Genomic DNA, 17,267 nt, shown 5'->3' with positions numbered 1-17,267 from the left:
GTTGCTGTGTGATTTATTACTATTACTGAAGGTCCGCGGCTCCGAACTGTAGTAAAGGGACCTCTGGCTAATACGTTGGTTCCGTGTCGGGCTCGTAGCTGAAAAATAAAGACAGAGAGAGGCGTTGAAAGGCTGCTCCAACGGAACTTGTTGTTTCGGAGGAAAACACGAACACAGTGTAGCTACAGCAGAGTCTTAATAGCTTACTTACAACTGGGCTCGTCAGGCACTCTTCTTGGCTGCAGTGGTTATTGTTTCTGCTCGGTGACAGCTCGTACTTTTCCACTCACATTTTTCTCCCTCCTCGCGCTCACAGACACATAATGGGTATGGCAGTCCATTCTCCCTGCAGCACGGACTACACTGCCATAATATGGGGCGCCGTTTGTAAAGTGAACCATGCTGAAATTAACGGCAACATTTTTCCACATTTAGCTCAAACCTTACAAAAACATGTTTTTTCGAGTAATTTTTTACAACATTTAGTAAAATATTTGTAACTTTTCATCAAATGTTAAATATTAAATCTAAATGTTAAATATTAAATCTAAACATTATATTTAAATGCTAAATGTTAAATCTAAATGTTACAGAAAACTAAATATTTAGGCTAACATGCAAATTTATTGTACGGATCAACGGAAATACCAAAATAAAAGCTTCCCGAAAACCTCCGGTGCAAAATTGTGTCTGCTCTCCCCCTCACTTCTCCTCGCCATGTGCTGCTTCACTTCTTGCCTACGACCATGTCCAGCAAAATCGCTGGACATGTGCTGCAGTGATTGTGAAGTGGAGACTGCAGCTGCTAAGAGTGCACTACTGCTGAACCTTTGGATGGCCGACAAAATGGATCTTCCGATGTTTTCAGCTAAATTGCCGGACGTGCTTTCTCGTGGTCTGTGCCGGGTTATGGCTGAATTCCAGTGGAATGAAGGTCCCGCCATAATAGTCGTTCCAGCCATGTGTTCCAGCCCTAAACCTAACCTTAACCATAACCTCATTCCTAACCTTAACTAGCAGTTAAATTACGTAAAATAGTGTTTTCCAAAGCGATTTTTAGAAAATGATCGAACATGTGTAGATTGAGTCCAAACGGTTCTCATGTGCTCTCCTGTTTTCGATGCCATCATTTAGGAATGTGTTGTGTACCCGAAAGCATAAAATGTTGACAATTTGTCACCTAGCGAAAATTATTACGCTTAGGGAGTGAGACCGTGTCTGACCACTACCGGCACACTTTTGCACCGGAGGTTTTCGGAAAGCTTTTATTTTGGTATTTCCGCTGATCCGTGCAATAAATTTGCATGTTAGCCTAAACATTTAGATTTAACATTTAGATTTAGATTTAAATATAATATTTAGATTTAGCATTTAGATTTAAATATAATATATAGAATTAAAATTTAGATTTAGATTTAAATATAATATTTAGATTTAACATTTAACATTTAGATATAAATATAATATTTAGATTTAACATTTAGATTGAATATTTAACATTTAAAATTCTGTTTTAAATATGAAAAGTTACAAATATTTTACTAAATTTTGTAAAAAAGGACTTGTTTTGAGCTAAATGTGGAAAAATGTTGCCGTTAATTTCAGCATGTTTCACTTTACAAACGGTGCCCCATACCATTAGGCTACATTTTTTTAAGCCTATTAGCTTAGCACAACAACAACAACAACAACAACAACAAAAGCGCTCGCAGAGAGAGCGCGTCACCATGGCAACCATAACGCTGCTGCCTGGAACAACAGAACATAGCTGTCAAACAAAACCCAAACAGGCAAAAAAAAAAAAAAAAAAACCCAAACCGGCCTGACCCGCCACAATATGAAACAGGAAAATAATAAAGTAATCCATTTATTTCAACAAAGTAACTGTATTCTAAATACCACCTTTTTAAACGGTAACTGTAACGGAATACAGTTACTCATACTTTTTATTTTAAATACGTAACGGCGGTACATGTATTCTGTTACTCCCCAACACTGTCCAAAGGTGTAAACAGTTGAAACAATTACAAAAACCATAATCACTTACAGAGTTATTAACAAAATCATCATCCTTGTAAAACTATACCCAGATTACAGTTTGATATTGCACCTGCAGATGTTTGTGTTTGTCCCTGCAACAGTCATGACTGCGCTGTAGAACAACGCCTCCAGTGGGCAGAATGTAAAAGACATGTCTTCGTATCAATGAAGATATGTCTTTCTGATTCTGACAGTGTAATAAATAAACTTATCATTGGTCTTTTATTTTTTTTTAACTACTTTCTCTAGCAGAAAACAACATTCATGGACAGGGACTTCTAAAATATTTTCCAAACTATATCTTTTAGATAACTAACAGAAAATGTAATAAAGGTCATCAATATTAGTTAAATATTAGTTAAAAGTATTTTTGCCTTCTCTCAGTCAAACAGCTCTGAGGTAGTTTAATGACAAAATTACAATGATTTGACCACATCTTTTATATGGTAAATGGTAAGTATTTGTATAGCGCTTTACTAGTCCCTAGGGACCCCAAAGCGCTTTACAAATCCAGTCATCCACCCATTCACACACTGGTGATGGCAAGCTACATTGTAGTCACAGCCACCCTGGGGCACACTGACAGAGGCGAGGCTGCCGGACACTGGCACCGCCAGGCCCTCTGACCACCACCAGTAGGCAACGGGTGAAGTGTCTTGCCCAAGGACACAGCGACTGTCCAAGCCGGGGCTCAAACCGGCAGCCTCCCAATTACAAGGCGAACTCCCAACTCTTGAGCTACGCCCATCGCGATATTTGTATAGCGTCTTACTAGTCCCTATTGACCCCAAAGCGCTTTACACATCCAGTCATCCACCCATTCACACACACATTCACACACTGGTGATGGCAAGCTACATTGTAGCCACAGCCACCCTGGGACGCACTGACAGAAGTTTATCTTATTTCATTGTCTCACATACACCAAGTGTGTCGATGACCCCTTGACCTTGTATTTGATAAGAAGTTAAGTGAACAGATTCACAGAGACTGATATTGTTAAACCTCATACAACAGGCCAAGAGACATCAAAAACAGAACGTATAAATTAATAAATAAAACAAACAATTCGGAGCACATACTGAATATTTATAAATTATTCAGTACAGCTTTTAAAGTCTTTAATAATGTAATATACTGCTGACAGAAAACATGATAATCTGCTGTAATATCTTACAGTGTATAACCTCTTAGCATATCAAAGAAATAAGTAATCATAGGATCCTAATTATATGTTACCCTAGAAATGGTTACAGTACTTAAATGAGTCAGTATATGACATTAACAGATCTTCTTATAATGGTATTTTATGCAACATGTCAAATCCAAGTCAAGCCTCTGTCATTGTTTTCAGTGTAGTGTTACTAACTATGGGAATTAGTGACTGGTATTGTCTCTTAATAGCTTCACTGTTATTTCTCAAATTATTTTGAAACCCTAAGTATCAAAGGAGGTGCAAGATGAGATACTGGTGCTGGGTTTCTCATTCAATCAGACTGATTGTGGACGCAGCTTGGACACGAGGGTGGAGATGGTGGTTGGGTTGCGGTGGATGTAGTAGATTGCAGCTCCTCCAGCCATGAATGTCAAGCTAAGCTTGATCAGGAAACCTGTCGTTGAACTCTGTTGTGCATTCAGCTGGAGGAGACATATGAAAAGATTATAAGAATGCATCTTTGATTGGCTGACCGGTGCATACAGCAAAACTCAGAGTATGCAAAATAAACGCTTTTTTCAGACCTGTCTAGTTTTTAGAGGTTGGTACATGCGGTCATACTGAGTGAAGATTGCCTTGCGTGCCCCCTCCCATTTTCCTGGTCCCATCAACCGGTACTGGTAGGCTGTAACAGGCCCCCACAGAACTTTCTTAAATAGAGGGAAGTCTGTGAGGAAGAGCCAGAGGAGATTTGGTTGCACTCCAATGTCCTTTGCTAAGTCGTCCATGTGCTCAACAAAGTCCACCTGCAGAGGTGTTAACTTTGACACAACGTAGCTGTAAAGAGGATAAGTCAAAAAACAAATAAGTTAACCAATAGAATATTAGACCCACACACCTAGTTTTAAACAAGGAAGGGTTGAAAGGTTTAAATGATTTCTTCACTTTTTTGGTAAATGATTTGCAAAAAATATTCTTATTATTACTAAATCTAAGAGGGGAAAATTAGTTTTTAAATACTTTTTTGCAATCTTCTTGGTGTCATTCTCAACAGCTTTGATCATGGCCTGGTTTGAGGGCAGTTTCTTATGTCCTGAAGAGCAAAAGAGAGAAAGCAAGAGTAAAGATAGTGACTGTGTTGATATGTAGATGTTGATGTAATGATAAGGTTTACCAGCAGGGGGCACTGTATTTAAGAAAGCTCATGAATGCCTCCAGGGGTAGCACATAAAAGAAGACTAGTCTGTGGCGTGGCATAAGGATGTTAATAAAATGTTTTGGAGCGGTAGCTCGCAAAGCATAAGTGGATGCTGTGTTATTTTTAACAAGCCCTATGAAGACAAGAAATAGTACCAGGAGTAAAAGCGAGAGTGTGGAAGCGATAGCAGTTCAAAGTTCTGTTTGAGATGGAAATTTGAAGCCACCGGAAGCATTGTCATTTTGGTGTAAAGGAAATAACATTTTTGGGAGACAAATTCTCTGCTGGAGGTCTTGAGCCAGATGAAAGAAAAATAAAAGCCATTGCAACCATACCACACCCAACAGATAAGAGAGGTGTGCTCAGAGTGATGGGAATGATCAACTTTGTTGGAAAATTCATACCTAACTTGTCAGTGAGAACATCAGCACTAAGGGAGTTACTTCGTGATTCCATGGAATTTAAATGGACAGCGAGGCATGAACAAGAATGGAATGATTTAAAGACCACACTGACAACGCGCCCAGTGCTTGCATATTATGATCCAACTAAGAGTCTGAAAATCTCAACAGATGCCTCAAAGAATGGGCTTGGAGCTGTTTTACCTCAAGCTGAAGAGGGGAGCTGGAAACCAATTGTTTATGCTTCTAGATCCATGACTAAGGCTGAAACCAAATATGCTCAGATTGAGAAAGAATGTCTTGGGCTGGCATATAGACTTGATATTTTTCACTGTTATGTTTATGGTCTTTCTACCTTTACAGTTGAGACAGATCATTGTCCTCTTGTGTCAGTCATTAAGAAAAATCTGAATGAGATGTCGCCGAGGATTCAGCGTCTCATGATGAAACTGCAGAGGTATAGTTTTGACTTGATATACACACCAGGCAAGTATTTAGCTTTAGCAGATGCACTGTCACGAGCATCACAGGTGTGTCACGCAAGCTCCACTGAGAAAGAAGTAGATGATCATGTTAATATGATAGTGGAGTCTCTGCCAGTGTCTGACGCAAAGATAAAACAAGTATGTGAGGAGACAGCTGCAGACAGGGAGCTGCAAACAGTGATGGAAAATATCCAAGGAGACTGACCCAAAGAGTCCTGTTCAAAGTATTATCATGTTAGATCAGAGCTTAGCGTGGTAAATGGACTGCTGTTGAGAGGCAATAGGATCGTGATACCACATACCGGTAGTCTGAGACAGGTGGTACTTCAAAGAATACGTGAGGGACACCTGGGAATAGAAAAGTGTAAAAGGAGGGCTAGAGATGCTGTGTACTGGCCTGGTATTAATAAAGACATTGAGAACATGATCGGAAAGTGTGAAACATGTAAGAAGTTTCAGAGCAGACAGGCAAGGGAACCCATGATGATTCCTGAACGTCCTACAGCACCGTGGAGGAAAGTAGGAACAGATTTATTTCATTTTAATGGGAAAGACTATCTGTTGGTTATAGATTATTACTCTAACTTTCCTGAGATTGCTCTACTTACAAGTACTACTGCTAATAATGTGATCACACATGTGAAGTCCATCTTTGCCAGGCATGGAATACCAGAAACTGTCATTTGTGACAATGGTCCTTGCTATAATTGCAAAGAATGGCAGAATTTCGCAAGAGAATATGGCTTTAAACATGTCACATCAAGTCCTCAACATCCACAGGCTGAAAAAGGAGTGCATATCATCAAGCAGCTTCTGAAGAAGGCTACAGACAGTCAATCAGATCCTTATTTAGCTCTGCTGAGCTACAGGGCTGCTCCTCTTGACTGTGGTTTATCCCCTGCAGAACTGCTGACGAGTCGTAAGCTACACACAACTTTGCCCTGCTATGCAGAGAGCAAGCAGAGTGAAGAAATTATAAAAAGCAAGAGCATCTGAAATGGAAACAAAAACAGCAATATGACAAGGGAACAAGAGCACTTGGATTGCTTGCAAAGGATGATGTAGTGAGAATCCAAGATCAGAATGCATGGAACAGGAAAGCCATTGTTCTTCAGGAAGCAGGTCCAAGATCATATGTAAGAACGTAAGAACTGAAGAAGATCATGTGCTCAGAAGGAACCATCGCAACTTACTGAAGACTAAAGAGACATTTCAGGAGGAACAATGTGGTGAGGAAGATGAAAATGTTGATGTGTCACATGCAGAGACGGTGTCTGATTTGAAACTACTAGATGGACATGAAACTGTGAAGAAAAGTGAAGTTGTTTCAGAACCTGTATTGAGGAGGTCATGAATGCCTCCAGGGAGAGCGCATAAAAGAAGACTGGTCTGTGGTGTGGTATAAGGATGTTAATAAAATGTTTGGAGCGGTAGCTCGCAAAGCATAAGTGGATGCTGTGTTATTTTTAACAAGCGCTACGAAGACAACACAGCGTCAATCATTAGTAAAATGCAATGTATTTGATATTTTACTGTAAAAGATTTTATTTCACCTCAGTTTTTAAATTTTCTTTTATTGGAAATTCCTTACCTTTGAAGACACGAGTGACAAAACGGGCCTGCATTTCAGCTTGAGGCATGATGGCTCCGTCAGAATGGATAAAACCCACAATAGCTAGGGTAGGCTGCTCTAGGATTGGAGGAAAAACATGTTTGTATAGTCCAATACGGTGCCCAGACTTGTATATGGCATTTTTTGGCAAGTAGGGGAAATCGTAGTTATATCCTGTGGCAAACACAATCAGGTCCACCTGTAATAAAGAGGACAAGAAAGAAGAGCTGAAATTGTTTTTAATGACATTAAGAACTGGAATATTTAAAGCACATCAGATAATTTGGTTCTCTGACATTTTCTGCAGTACTGCCATCATCAAACACCACAGTGGAACCACGGATCTCTTTTATGTTTGGTTTGACGATGACCGACCCAGACAAAATCCGGAAGGGCAGATCGTCATTGATCACTGGGATCTGGCTGAAGAGCCTGATGAGGTGAGGGCAGCAGAGGAAAGACAGACATGTAAAATTCATATATAATAATATATTCTGATAACTACGTGGTAAACTACATGGTAAATGCCCTGCATTTATATAGCGCTTTACTAGTCCCTAAGGACCCCAAAGCGCTTTACACATCCAGTCATTCACCCATTCATACACACATTCACCCACTGGTGATGGCAAGCTACATTGTAGCTACAGCCACCCTGGGGCGCACTGACAGAGGCGAGGCTGCCGGACACTGGCGCTACCGGGCCCTCTGACCACCACCAGTAGGCAACGGGTGAAGTATCTTGCCCAAGGACACAACGACCGAGACTGTCCAAGCCGGGTCTTGAACCGGCAGCCTTCCGATTACGAGGCAAACTCCCAACTCTTGAGCCACGATTGCCCACATGCCCAATAGACAAATTATGATTTAAATAGTGTTCACGTCATAGCAGATACACAGTCTATGGACAATTTTGGTATGGTGAACAGTTTAGCAAACAAGATGAGACAATCAGCTTATATGTGATAGATTGCATTCAGCGAAACCGTGGCGTTAGGGAAGAATTTACATATCCCACCTGTGTTTGGGTTTGAGGCCATACATGGCGTGATCATACATGGAGTTGAGCTTTTTCTCACCAAGCCAGTTGAGAAATCTCATTGGCAACAGCCTGAACATGATATGGACAAAGCGTGTGTTGAACCTGTCCACTGGAAGACCATTGTCAGAAACCTGACGAATGACCCAAGCACCACTACGAGTGCTCAGATACATCTGTAAGACAAGACACAGAAAGAAAGAAGTAACACTAACGTGAAATTGTCTTATCTCACGGGATGAAGGGCATCCTTGTACTCTTTATTTTAGGAGGTAAAGCTTGAGGAATGAGGATGCAAAAGGCACATCAAACCAGATTGGCACACTATCAGACAAAAAAAGGGACACTAAAATGTTAGGAAGAAAGCTGAGCACTTAGAGAGCACTACCAACCTGCTCTGCAACTCTGCTGCCCTCCACCGCGATGTCACCTCCTGAGTTGCCGATGCCGATGACCACAACTCTCTTCCCATGCATGTCTTCAGGCCCCTTGTAGTCCCAGCTATGGGAGTATTTTCCTTCAAATGTCTCAATTCCTTTCAGACAACAGAGTGGAATTTTTATACAGTCATGTTTTAACATTTATCATGTGGTGGTACAGATATTCACTCACCTGGGAAGTCTTTGAGTGGCAGGTTAGGATAGTTGAAGTGACCAGTGCAGCAGATAATGGCATCAAAAATGTGGTTCTCCTCGTATCCATCTCTAGTCTCAGTCACCACATCCCACTGACCAGTGCGAGAAAAGTCCGGTCTCTGTTTCACACTCTTGACTTTGGTCTAAGATACAATAAATATAATAGCAGGTCAGTTTATACATATAAATATTAATATAGGGTATAATAAAATTGATCGCTCTTCTTTCTATCTTGCTACCTGGAAGCGAATGTATTGCAGTAGTTTAAAGTGGTCTGCATACATTCTGAAGTAGTTCAAGATTTTAGAGTGGTGCATGTAGTTGGGGTAGTCTGCAGGGATTGGGTAGTCACTGTAGCACATCATCTCCTTCCACACATTGATAGTAAGGGAACGATAGATACTAGCTCTGTTTGGTTCTGACACTTCCTGCAGAGAAGACGTTCCAGACAACAGATGTTAAGAAATAATAGTTTAAAATTGTACATTAAATTTTATATGAAAAATAGTCACAGTCAGTAGTGAATCTTTCTCTAGACTAAAGTCTTGCCTTGAATTTCCACAGTCCACCCATGTCATCACTGCTTTCAAAGCAGGTTGGCTCCATGCCCTCATCCAGACAAGCCTTTACGCTGGTCAGACCACAGGGTCCTGCCCCGATCACTGCTACTTTGTGAACCATGATGGATCTGCAACAGGAGAAAAATATTTATCAAAGGAGAAAAAAGGGAAAATTAAAGTTAAACAAGACACCGTATAGTACGATATCGTACAGGAAGAGACAAAGTTGCAGTGAAACTCAATACCGAAAGCTTTTGTAAAGAAAAAGGGAAACCTTATTGGTTGTTTCCATTGCAACATGTATTGCATTGCTTATACAGTTGCACATTTACTTGCCGTAATATTCATGTAACTCTACACATTTAAAATTTTACGAAAGTCAGATAACTCCTGTTACAGATAGATTACACAGATAATGAAGCCGTACGTCTTAGAGCATATCTTACAGTCTGTAACCGATTGCATTTAAAAGTCATATTACCATAAACACGAGCCCTGTGTCAGCCTTACCTCTTCTGTATAGAGCGAGATGAAATGAGTGATCCTGTCCTCCAGTTTAAATACTCAGTCAGATTTTAACAAACACGCAAACATGAAAGGCGGATGATTGATCAGCTCAAAAGTCCCAAAACAAGTCAATAAGTTAAGAAATACTCTTAAGAAGATCGTTTCTGCATTGCTTTTATGATGCTATTTAGAACCATTAAGAATGTAAAGAAGAATGCAAAACTGTGTGCCGTGTAAATGGAATACCTTGATTAAAATATAACTTAAAATATAGGTCCTGAAAACGAGGAGGATAAATGTCAGGAAAGATATTACGAGAGAGTTCTTCTTGATCAATAAGTTCAATAAGTGTCTTTAAAAAATAGTTTGAAAAGCAAAAACAGTAGTTTGACCTTACCTGCTCTTTGTACACTTAAAATATATCTTACATGAAAATAACACTTACGTAAAAGTTCAGGCAAGAATCAATCTGAATATTGATCTAATTTGCACAGGCAGTCTATAAACCACATAAAATGTCTTTTCATCATGTTTGTTTTCATGTTGAAGAAAGGCAAAAATCTAAACATATGAAGAGTGAGACACAGGCACTCCAAACACTCTACGTGACCAGGGGCTTCTGCACATTTTTATAAAGTATTTGCTTTGGGGGGGTTTTCAGCTTTGAAACACAAATGTCAGCATTTCCTTATCAGACCAATCGATTTTTGTGTTTGGAGGCATTGATAGGTTTGACTCAGTATCTATGCTTTGGCTTCTCTCTTTCTTTTGTAAGTAAACATGCTGCAGATTCGAACCCTTGAGAAGCAGATTACCAACCTTATGTTCTTTTTTATCTTTAGCTCTCTGAAATTTGGCAAACAGACTTTGCAGTATTCAAATGCCCCCAATGTTTCAGTCCTTGGCTATTTTGTGGTGTTTGAGTTTTGAGTGTTTTTTCCCTAGTATCTGTAGTTTTGATTCTTTTTTATTGGAAATCTGGATTCCTGTTTTGATTCATCTAGTTTTTCCAGCAGTTTTGTGTTATTTCTTTTGATATAATTGAATCTGTTTCTGTTTTCCTTGATGGATATTTAAGTGATGAGTCTGATTTTAAGATTGTGTGTTCTGGTTTATGTCTTGATTTTTATTGTTTGCAGTGATTTCAGCTCCCTCTTGTCTTTCTGTTAATGCCTGATTACCTGCCTCTATGTCCAGTGAAAGTCTAGTCTCCATGTTTTGGTTAGTTCCTGAGTATCTTGCATTACTTTTACTTGCTCCTTTGGAATTATTTGGATTATTCTCACTTGTGTCTCATTCATGTATAAATCATCTACCCCTGCAAATGATACAACCATCTCAGCCTCCACCATTGGCCACATGACCAGTCTCCACAAGGAATTTATCTATGTTGCCAAACTCCTGTCTGGCTTGGCACTCTCCACAGGTCCCATTTGTCTTACCCTATCCTAAATCCTTGGGACCTGCCCGCTTGAGATCTCTGTTTTCTGTGTTCCCACGCTCGCACACAGTTTCCAGATATAATTAATTTTCTTCTTTTTTTCTTCCTTTTTCCTCCCAAACTAAATCCAGCTTCTGCTTGTTTTGTCAGTTAGCTTCCAGTTCAAATCATTTTAATTTTATTTCATTTATATAAAGCCAGCTAACAACAGTTGCCTCATTTCTGGCGAGAACTCACTTCTTTCTGTATTCTTTGCCAAGAAAGGCAGAAGGCTTCTTTCAGATTCCTACCCCCATGACACTCTTGACCCACCCTCTGTGGAATCTGAGAGTAAAAAGCTTGGGTCTCATGTTACACCCCTGAATGATCCCAAATGTAACAAGCGGGTGTTTCCTCACTGAAAACTTTTACTCAAATGATATATCTCAAACATATAAACAATTTAGAATTAACTAGATTAATGGGTTTACACTCGTACATTACAGCTCTATCACAGGCTGTATTTAACCCATTGCTGGGAGTTTGCTCACACATTGCAAAACTTTCTAACTAATATACATATTCTTTTCATACTTGGAATAGTATTAACATGCACCTTTTTTTCCCTCCATAACTCATTTTAGTAACACTCAACACTGTAAGCATACCTGCAAGGGAGAAATAACCACAAAAGTGACAAGCTGGTGCTTCCTCACTGAGAACTTTTACTCGAATGAGGATTTCCCCCAGCTAAATGGGTGGAGACAAAAGCAATCAATCTCAAGTGACCCGATTCAGACCACTTCGTAGATCACAGATAACACTTAATATTTAACAGTAAGGGAGGAAATAAACAAAGTTTACTTTAAAAATAATTCTCAAACGTATCTTATAAAACATGTCCTATACCTGTGTAACCTCCTTAGATAAATCACAGAATATTAATACTGTTTTTATTAAAAAATGTGTTAAAATTTGTTGTTATTTTATCTTCTTGCACGCTTCCCAACAAAATAGATGCTGTCTCGACATTAAACAATTGCAAAATCTTCTCACAAATGTTTCTACTTTCTCTCGCTCTCTTTTTTTTACTAGTCTCTCATGAAATTGACACTGAAGCTCTTGTTCTGCCAGCTTGCACACGAACAAAGGTCAGGGGTCACAGTTTAAAGACACAGACCACAATCCATAATTGGTAACAGAGTACCACATAAACAGTCTATGGGTATTCTTTGGAAAGTCCACGAGTTATTAAGAGCAATTAACTATGCAGACAGCATTTTCAGTGCCCATGGCAATGGTGTTTGTGAACAGTCTATGAATTATTCATGGCAACAGTCTGCACACAGACTTGCATGAGTCCATACATGAAGGAGGGCTGGAAGTATGGCTGCAGGGGTGGCAGCCATGGGACGAGAAATGGAGCGTGACACACAGGTAACAACACGGATACTGGCTGGACACTGTAAAAGGAAGGAATGCTGCCCTTATCATAGGTCATGCATCTTGCTGGGTGCCTCTCTCGCTCTCTGTGGCAGGTGCCTTTTCAGGTTCAGCCACTGCATTTGAGGATAGGTATGCATGCGGTAGGTTCCCATCAGGCAAGTTTTAAGCATGTAAGTTTATGTCCAGATTTTCACTAGGCTCACTGAACTCGAAAACTACGAAAACTGGCTTTTCAAATTTTCCTCCTGCTGGTGTGCAGTTATGTACAATATCCATCTCTGATCCACCAAGAAGGCCGTTTCTTTCCATTGACACGGTGGAAGCTTGGAGTGGTTATTAATGTAGCTCATACTCATCTCCACTGTCTTCCTCAGATTCCTGAATTTGCGTTTCAGGCCGGTGCCTCCTTTCCTGTTTTCTTTGGTCCCTTCTGGGGGCTCCAGTTGTGTCTCAACAGGCGATTGATCACAGGGCATTAAGAAGTTTCTGTGCAGGCCTCTGGAGCGTCCTTTTCCCCTTTCTGGTTTCACTTCATAGATTGGCAGGTCAGAACCCACTGGGCTCACTACTATGTGAACAATGTCCTCCCAGGAACAGATTGGCTGGTCTTCCCCTGGGTGTCAGATTCTTAATCAAGACATGTTCACCGGGTTGCAGCAATCCTGTTTGGGATTTCCACTAAAGTAGACTCCAGTATGTCCCAAACTCAGACGTATCACCCCCACCCTCACAAATCTCCACTGGCTCCCGGTTAAGTCACGCATGACTTACAAGATCCTTCTTCTTACTTACAAATCCCTCAATGCCCTGGCACCTCAGTATCTCTCTGAGCTGCTGCAACCATCCACACAGTCTTGGATGCTACAGTACTCATCCATGGGCCTCAATATCTTTCAGTGTGGCAGCCCCCACACTCTGAAACTCTCTACCATATGAGATTTGCAATGTCCCGTCACTGGAGTCCTTCAAGAAACTTCTCAAGACAAGCCTCTAGCCTTTTTAACTTCTTGCTATACTCTTGTGTAAAGAGTCCTTGAGTTTCTTGAAAGGCGCAACACAAATCTAAGTTGTTATTATTATTATTATTATTAATAATTTTATTATTATGGGATTCTGGCAAACTGTCAGGTGGCTCAGGAAGGGGATTACATGTAGCCTAGAATGCTGCTGACTTCAATAGAGAATGAAATTGCGCAATGTAAGGAATACTTATTCTGTTTTAGTTGACATGCATGTTCAACATTGTGCAGACATCAGGAACACAGACTGGGGTCATGGTTGTCATTTTTAAGAAGACACCCAAGGGTATACTTCAATTATAGGGGGATCACATCACCCTGGGAAGGTCTATGACAGGTTAATAGAGAAGAGCCATTAATCCAACCTCAAATTTGGAGAGGAACTGCAGTTTTTTTGTTGGTGATGGAATGCTTGGGCAGCTCTTCATCCTCTCAAGGATATTGTAGGGTTTGGTGAGAGTTTGTCCACAAAGTCTAAATGTGTTTTTGTGTTGATTTACTGGTCGATCCATTCATTACTTCCTACCCTCAGAAGTGGGAAGTAATGAAGTACAAATACTTTGTTACTGTGCTTAAGTAGAATTTTCAGGTATCTGTACTTTACTTCAGTATTTTTTTCCTTAAACTTTTTCCTTATACTTTTAATATTTTAAACACATAGCTGTACTTTCTACTCCTGGTGTTGGCCAGAGGGGCCGATGGCGCGATATGGCAGCCTCGCTTCTGTCAGTCTGCCCCAGGGCAGCTGTGGCTACAACCGTAGCTTGCCTCCACCAGTGTGTGAATGTGAGAGTGAATGAATAGTGGCATTGTAAAGCGCTTTGGGTGCCTTGAAAAGCGCTATATAAATCCAATCCATTACATTTTCAAAATAGGCTTGTTACTTTAGCTTTAACACATCGCAGGTTAATGTTAGATAAACAGATTACTTTCATGTACTGTGATAGATTCAAAGTAAAGAACGCTGTGTTGGACTGGTGCAATATGCTAAGCTATCAAAACTGTTTTTAGGTTTCCCCACAGGCTGAATCTCCCTTCCTTTTTTTCTTTGCTCATGCTCTACTTACCAGATTCAAATTGAATACATTTATTAGAATTAATATTTGGACTGAAATAAAAAAATTGCATTCCCCTACTGATAATACTTTATTATTACATGAATATAGCACAAGGTTTAATTAGCTTTAAACAAAAATATCTGGTGGAACTTCCTCCAAAGAGCTACTTTTTACTTTCTTGCTCTGAGTACATTTCATAACCTGTCCTTTTTCACTTGAGTAAAGAATTTGAATTTGTTTTTCAACTTTTACTAGAGTACTTTACAACACTAGTATCTGCGCTTCTGCTTAAGCACAGAATGTCTGTACTTTTTTCACCCTCACTTAGGGCTATGAGCTCTGGGTAATGACCAAAAGAGGAGACCAGGAAATGCTGGAGAAATTTTATATCCCAGCTGGCCGGGGAATATCTCGGTATCCCCGTGGGGAAACTGGAGGAAGTGGCTTCTCTACTTAGACTCCTGCCCCTGCAACCCTAATCTCTATAAGCAGCAGAAAATGAATGGGTAGATGGCCTGGGGGAAAAAAAGAAGCCTCCTGTGAAAGTTAGGGTAGCTAAAAAGCAATATAAAAATGTAAATAGCCTAACACATCTAAAAATATCTCATTCCACCTCAGACACCATCGACTTAAATAATAGCTTACCTACAAAACCTACAAGCCAATTGAGCCACAGAAACATTTAACTAGATAGACTTTGATCTAAATTCCCTCAGCTTTTCCATGTTTTTGGATACACCATCAGGTTAGGAAGCATATATATATATATATATACATATATATATGTATGTATGTATGTATGTATATATATATATATATATATATATATATATATATATATATATATATATATATATATATACATACATACATATATATATATATATATATATATATATACATATACAAACCCAAAAAACACCCAGCACGCCCCTGCGGGCGGTTTATCCTTCAAGCTCGGGTCCTCTACCAGAGGCCTGGGAGCTTGAGGGTCCTGCGCAGTATCTTAGCTGTTCCCAGGACTGCGCTCTTCTGGACAGAGATCTCCGATGTTTTTCCCGGGATCTGCTGGAGCCACTCGCCTAGCTTGGGAGTCACCGCACCTAGTGCTCCGATTACCACGGGGACCACCGTTACCTTCACCCTCCACATCCTCTCGAGCTCTTCTCTGAGCCCTTGGTATTTCTCCAGCTTCTCGTGTTCCTTCTTCCTGATATTGCTGTCATTCGGAACCGCTACATCGATCACTACGGCCGTCTTCTTCTGTTTGTCTACCACCACTATGTCCGGTTGGTTAGCCACCACCATTTTGTCCGTCTGTATCTGGAAGTCCCACAGGATCTTAGCTCGGTCATTCTCCACCACCCTTGGGGGCATCTCCCATTTTGACCTCGGGACTTCCAGGTTATACTCGGCACAGATGTTCCTGTACACTATGCCGGCCACTTGGTTATGGCGTTCCATGTATGCCTTGCCTGCTAGCATCTTGCACCCTGCTGTTATGTGCTGGATAGTCTCTGGGGCATCTTTACACAGCCTGCACCTGGGGTCTTGCCTGGTGTGATAGACCCCAGCCTCTATGGATCTTGTACTCAGAGCTTGTTCTTGTGCTGCCATGATTAGTGCCTCTGTGCTGTCTTTCAGTCCAGCTTTGTCCAGCCACTGGTAGGATTTCTGGATATCAGCCACCTCCTCTATCTGCCGGTGGTACATACCGTGCAGGGGCCTGTCCTTCCATGATGGTTCCTCGTCTCCCTCCTCTTTCTTGGGTTTCTGCTGCCTGAGGTATTCACTGAGCACTCGGTCAGTTGGGGCCATCTTCCCAATGTATTCTTGGATGTTCATTGTCTCATCCTGGACTGTGGTGCTGACACTCACCAGTCCCCGGCCCCCTTCCTTCCGCTTAGCGTACAGCCTCAGGGTGCTGGACTTGGGGTGAAACCCTCCATGCATGGTCAGGAGCTTTCTTGTCTTTATGTCAGTGGCTTCTATCTCCTCCTTTGGCCAGCTTATTACCCCAGCAGGGTACCTGATCACGGGCAGGGCGTATGTGTTGATGGCCCGGATCTTGTTCTTACCATTCAGCTGACTCCTCAGGACTTGCCTGACCCTCTGCAGGTACTTGGTGGTTGCAGCCTTTCTAGCGGCCTCTTCATGGTTCCCATTTGCCTGCGGGATCCCCAGGTACTTGTAACTGTCCTCTATGTCTGCAATGTTGCCTTCTGGTAGTTCAATCCCCTCAGTTCTGACTACCTTCCCTCTCTTTGTTACCATCCGACTACACTTCTCCAGTCCGAACGACATTCCAATGTCATTGCTGTATAGCCTGGTAGTGTGGATCAGTGAATCGATGTCTCGTTCACTCTTGGCATACAGCTTGATGTCATCCATGTACAGGAGGTGGCTGACAACTGCTCCGTTCCGTAGTCGGTATCCGTAGCCAGTCTTGTTAATGATCTCACTGAGGGGGTTCAGGCCTATGCAGAACAGCAGTGGGGACAGAGCATCTCCTTGGTAGATCCCGCACTTGATGGTAACTTGTGCTATGGGCTTGGAGTTGGCCTCTAGTGTTGTACGCCACATCCCCATTGAGTTCCTGATGAAGGCTCTTAGGGTCCCATTGATCTTGTACAATTCTAGGCATTCCAGTATCCAGCTGTGGGGCATTGAGTCATAGGCCTTCTTGTAATC

General features: G+C 41.1%; 1 protein-coding gene across 2 annotated transcripts in view; it reads right to left on the bottom strand.

Annotated features, from left to right (window-relative positions):
* Nucleotides 1–1,840: 1,840 nt before the first annotated feature.
* LOC309701027 (flavin-containing monooxygenase 5-like) overlaps nucleotides 1,841–17,267 on the bottom strand; it is an 18,418-nt gene continuing 2,991 nt past the window's right edge. The window contains exons 1-11 of one of the 2 annotated variants that reach the window (XM_082524986.1): nucleotides 11,722–11,792; nucleotides 9,116–9,254; nucleotides 8,806–8,994; nucleotides 8,544–8,709; nucleotides 8,324–8,466; nucleotides 7,911–8,107; nucleotides 7,189–7,324; nucleotides 6,872–7,091; nucleotides 4,217–4,289; nucleotides 3,781–4,033; nucleotides 1,842–3,678 (exon numbers count right to left, since the gene is read on the bottom strand). In XM_082524986.1, coding sequence (XP_082381112.1) covers nucleotides 3,532–3,678; nucleotides 3,781–4,033; nucleotides 4,217–4,289; nucleotides 6,872–7,091; nucleotides 7,189–7,324; nucleotides 7,911–8,107; nucleotides 8,324–8,466; nucleotides 8,544–8,709; nucleotides 8,806–8,994; nucleotides 9,116–9,247 — 1,656 coding nt within the window. In that variant the 5' untranslated portion in view covers nucleotides 9,248–9,254; nucleotides 11,722–11,792 and the 3' untranslated portion in view covers nucleotides 1,842–3,531. Of the gene's footprint in view, nucleotides 3,679–3,780; nucleotides 4,034–4,216; nucleotides 4,290–6,871; nucleotides 7,092–7,188; nucleotides 7,325–7,910; nucleotides 8,108–8,323; nucleotides 8,467–8,543; nucleotides 8,710–8,805; nucleotides 8,995–9,115; nucleotides 9,255–11,721; nucleotides 11,793–17,267 lie in introns of those variants that run through there. The other variant, XM_082524987.1, reaches the window with a different exon arrangement.

Source organism: Aulonocara stuartgranti (genome assembly GCF_965226115.1).
Source record: "Aulonocara stuartgranti genome assembly, chromosome: 23".
NCBI classification, from domain to species: Eukaryota; Metazoa; Chordata; class Actinopteri; order Cichliformes; family Cichlidae; genus Aulonocara; species Aulonocara stuartgranti.
The sequence above is the reverse complement of the archived record's forward strand: the minus strand, read 5'-3'. Positions and strand labels throughout refer to the sequence as shown.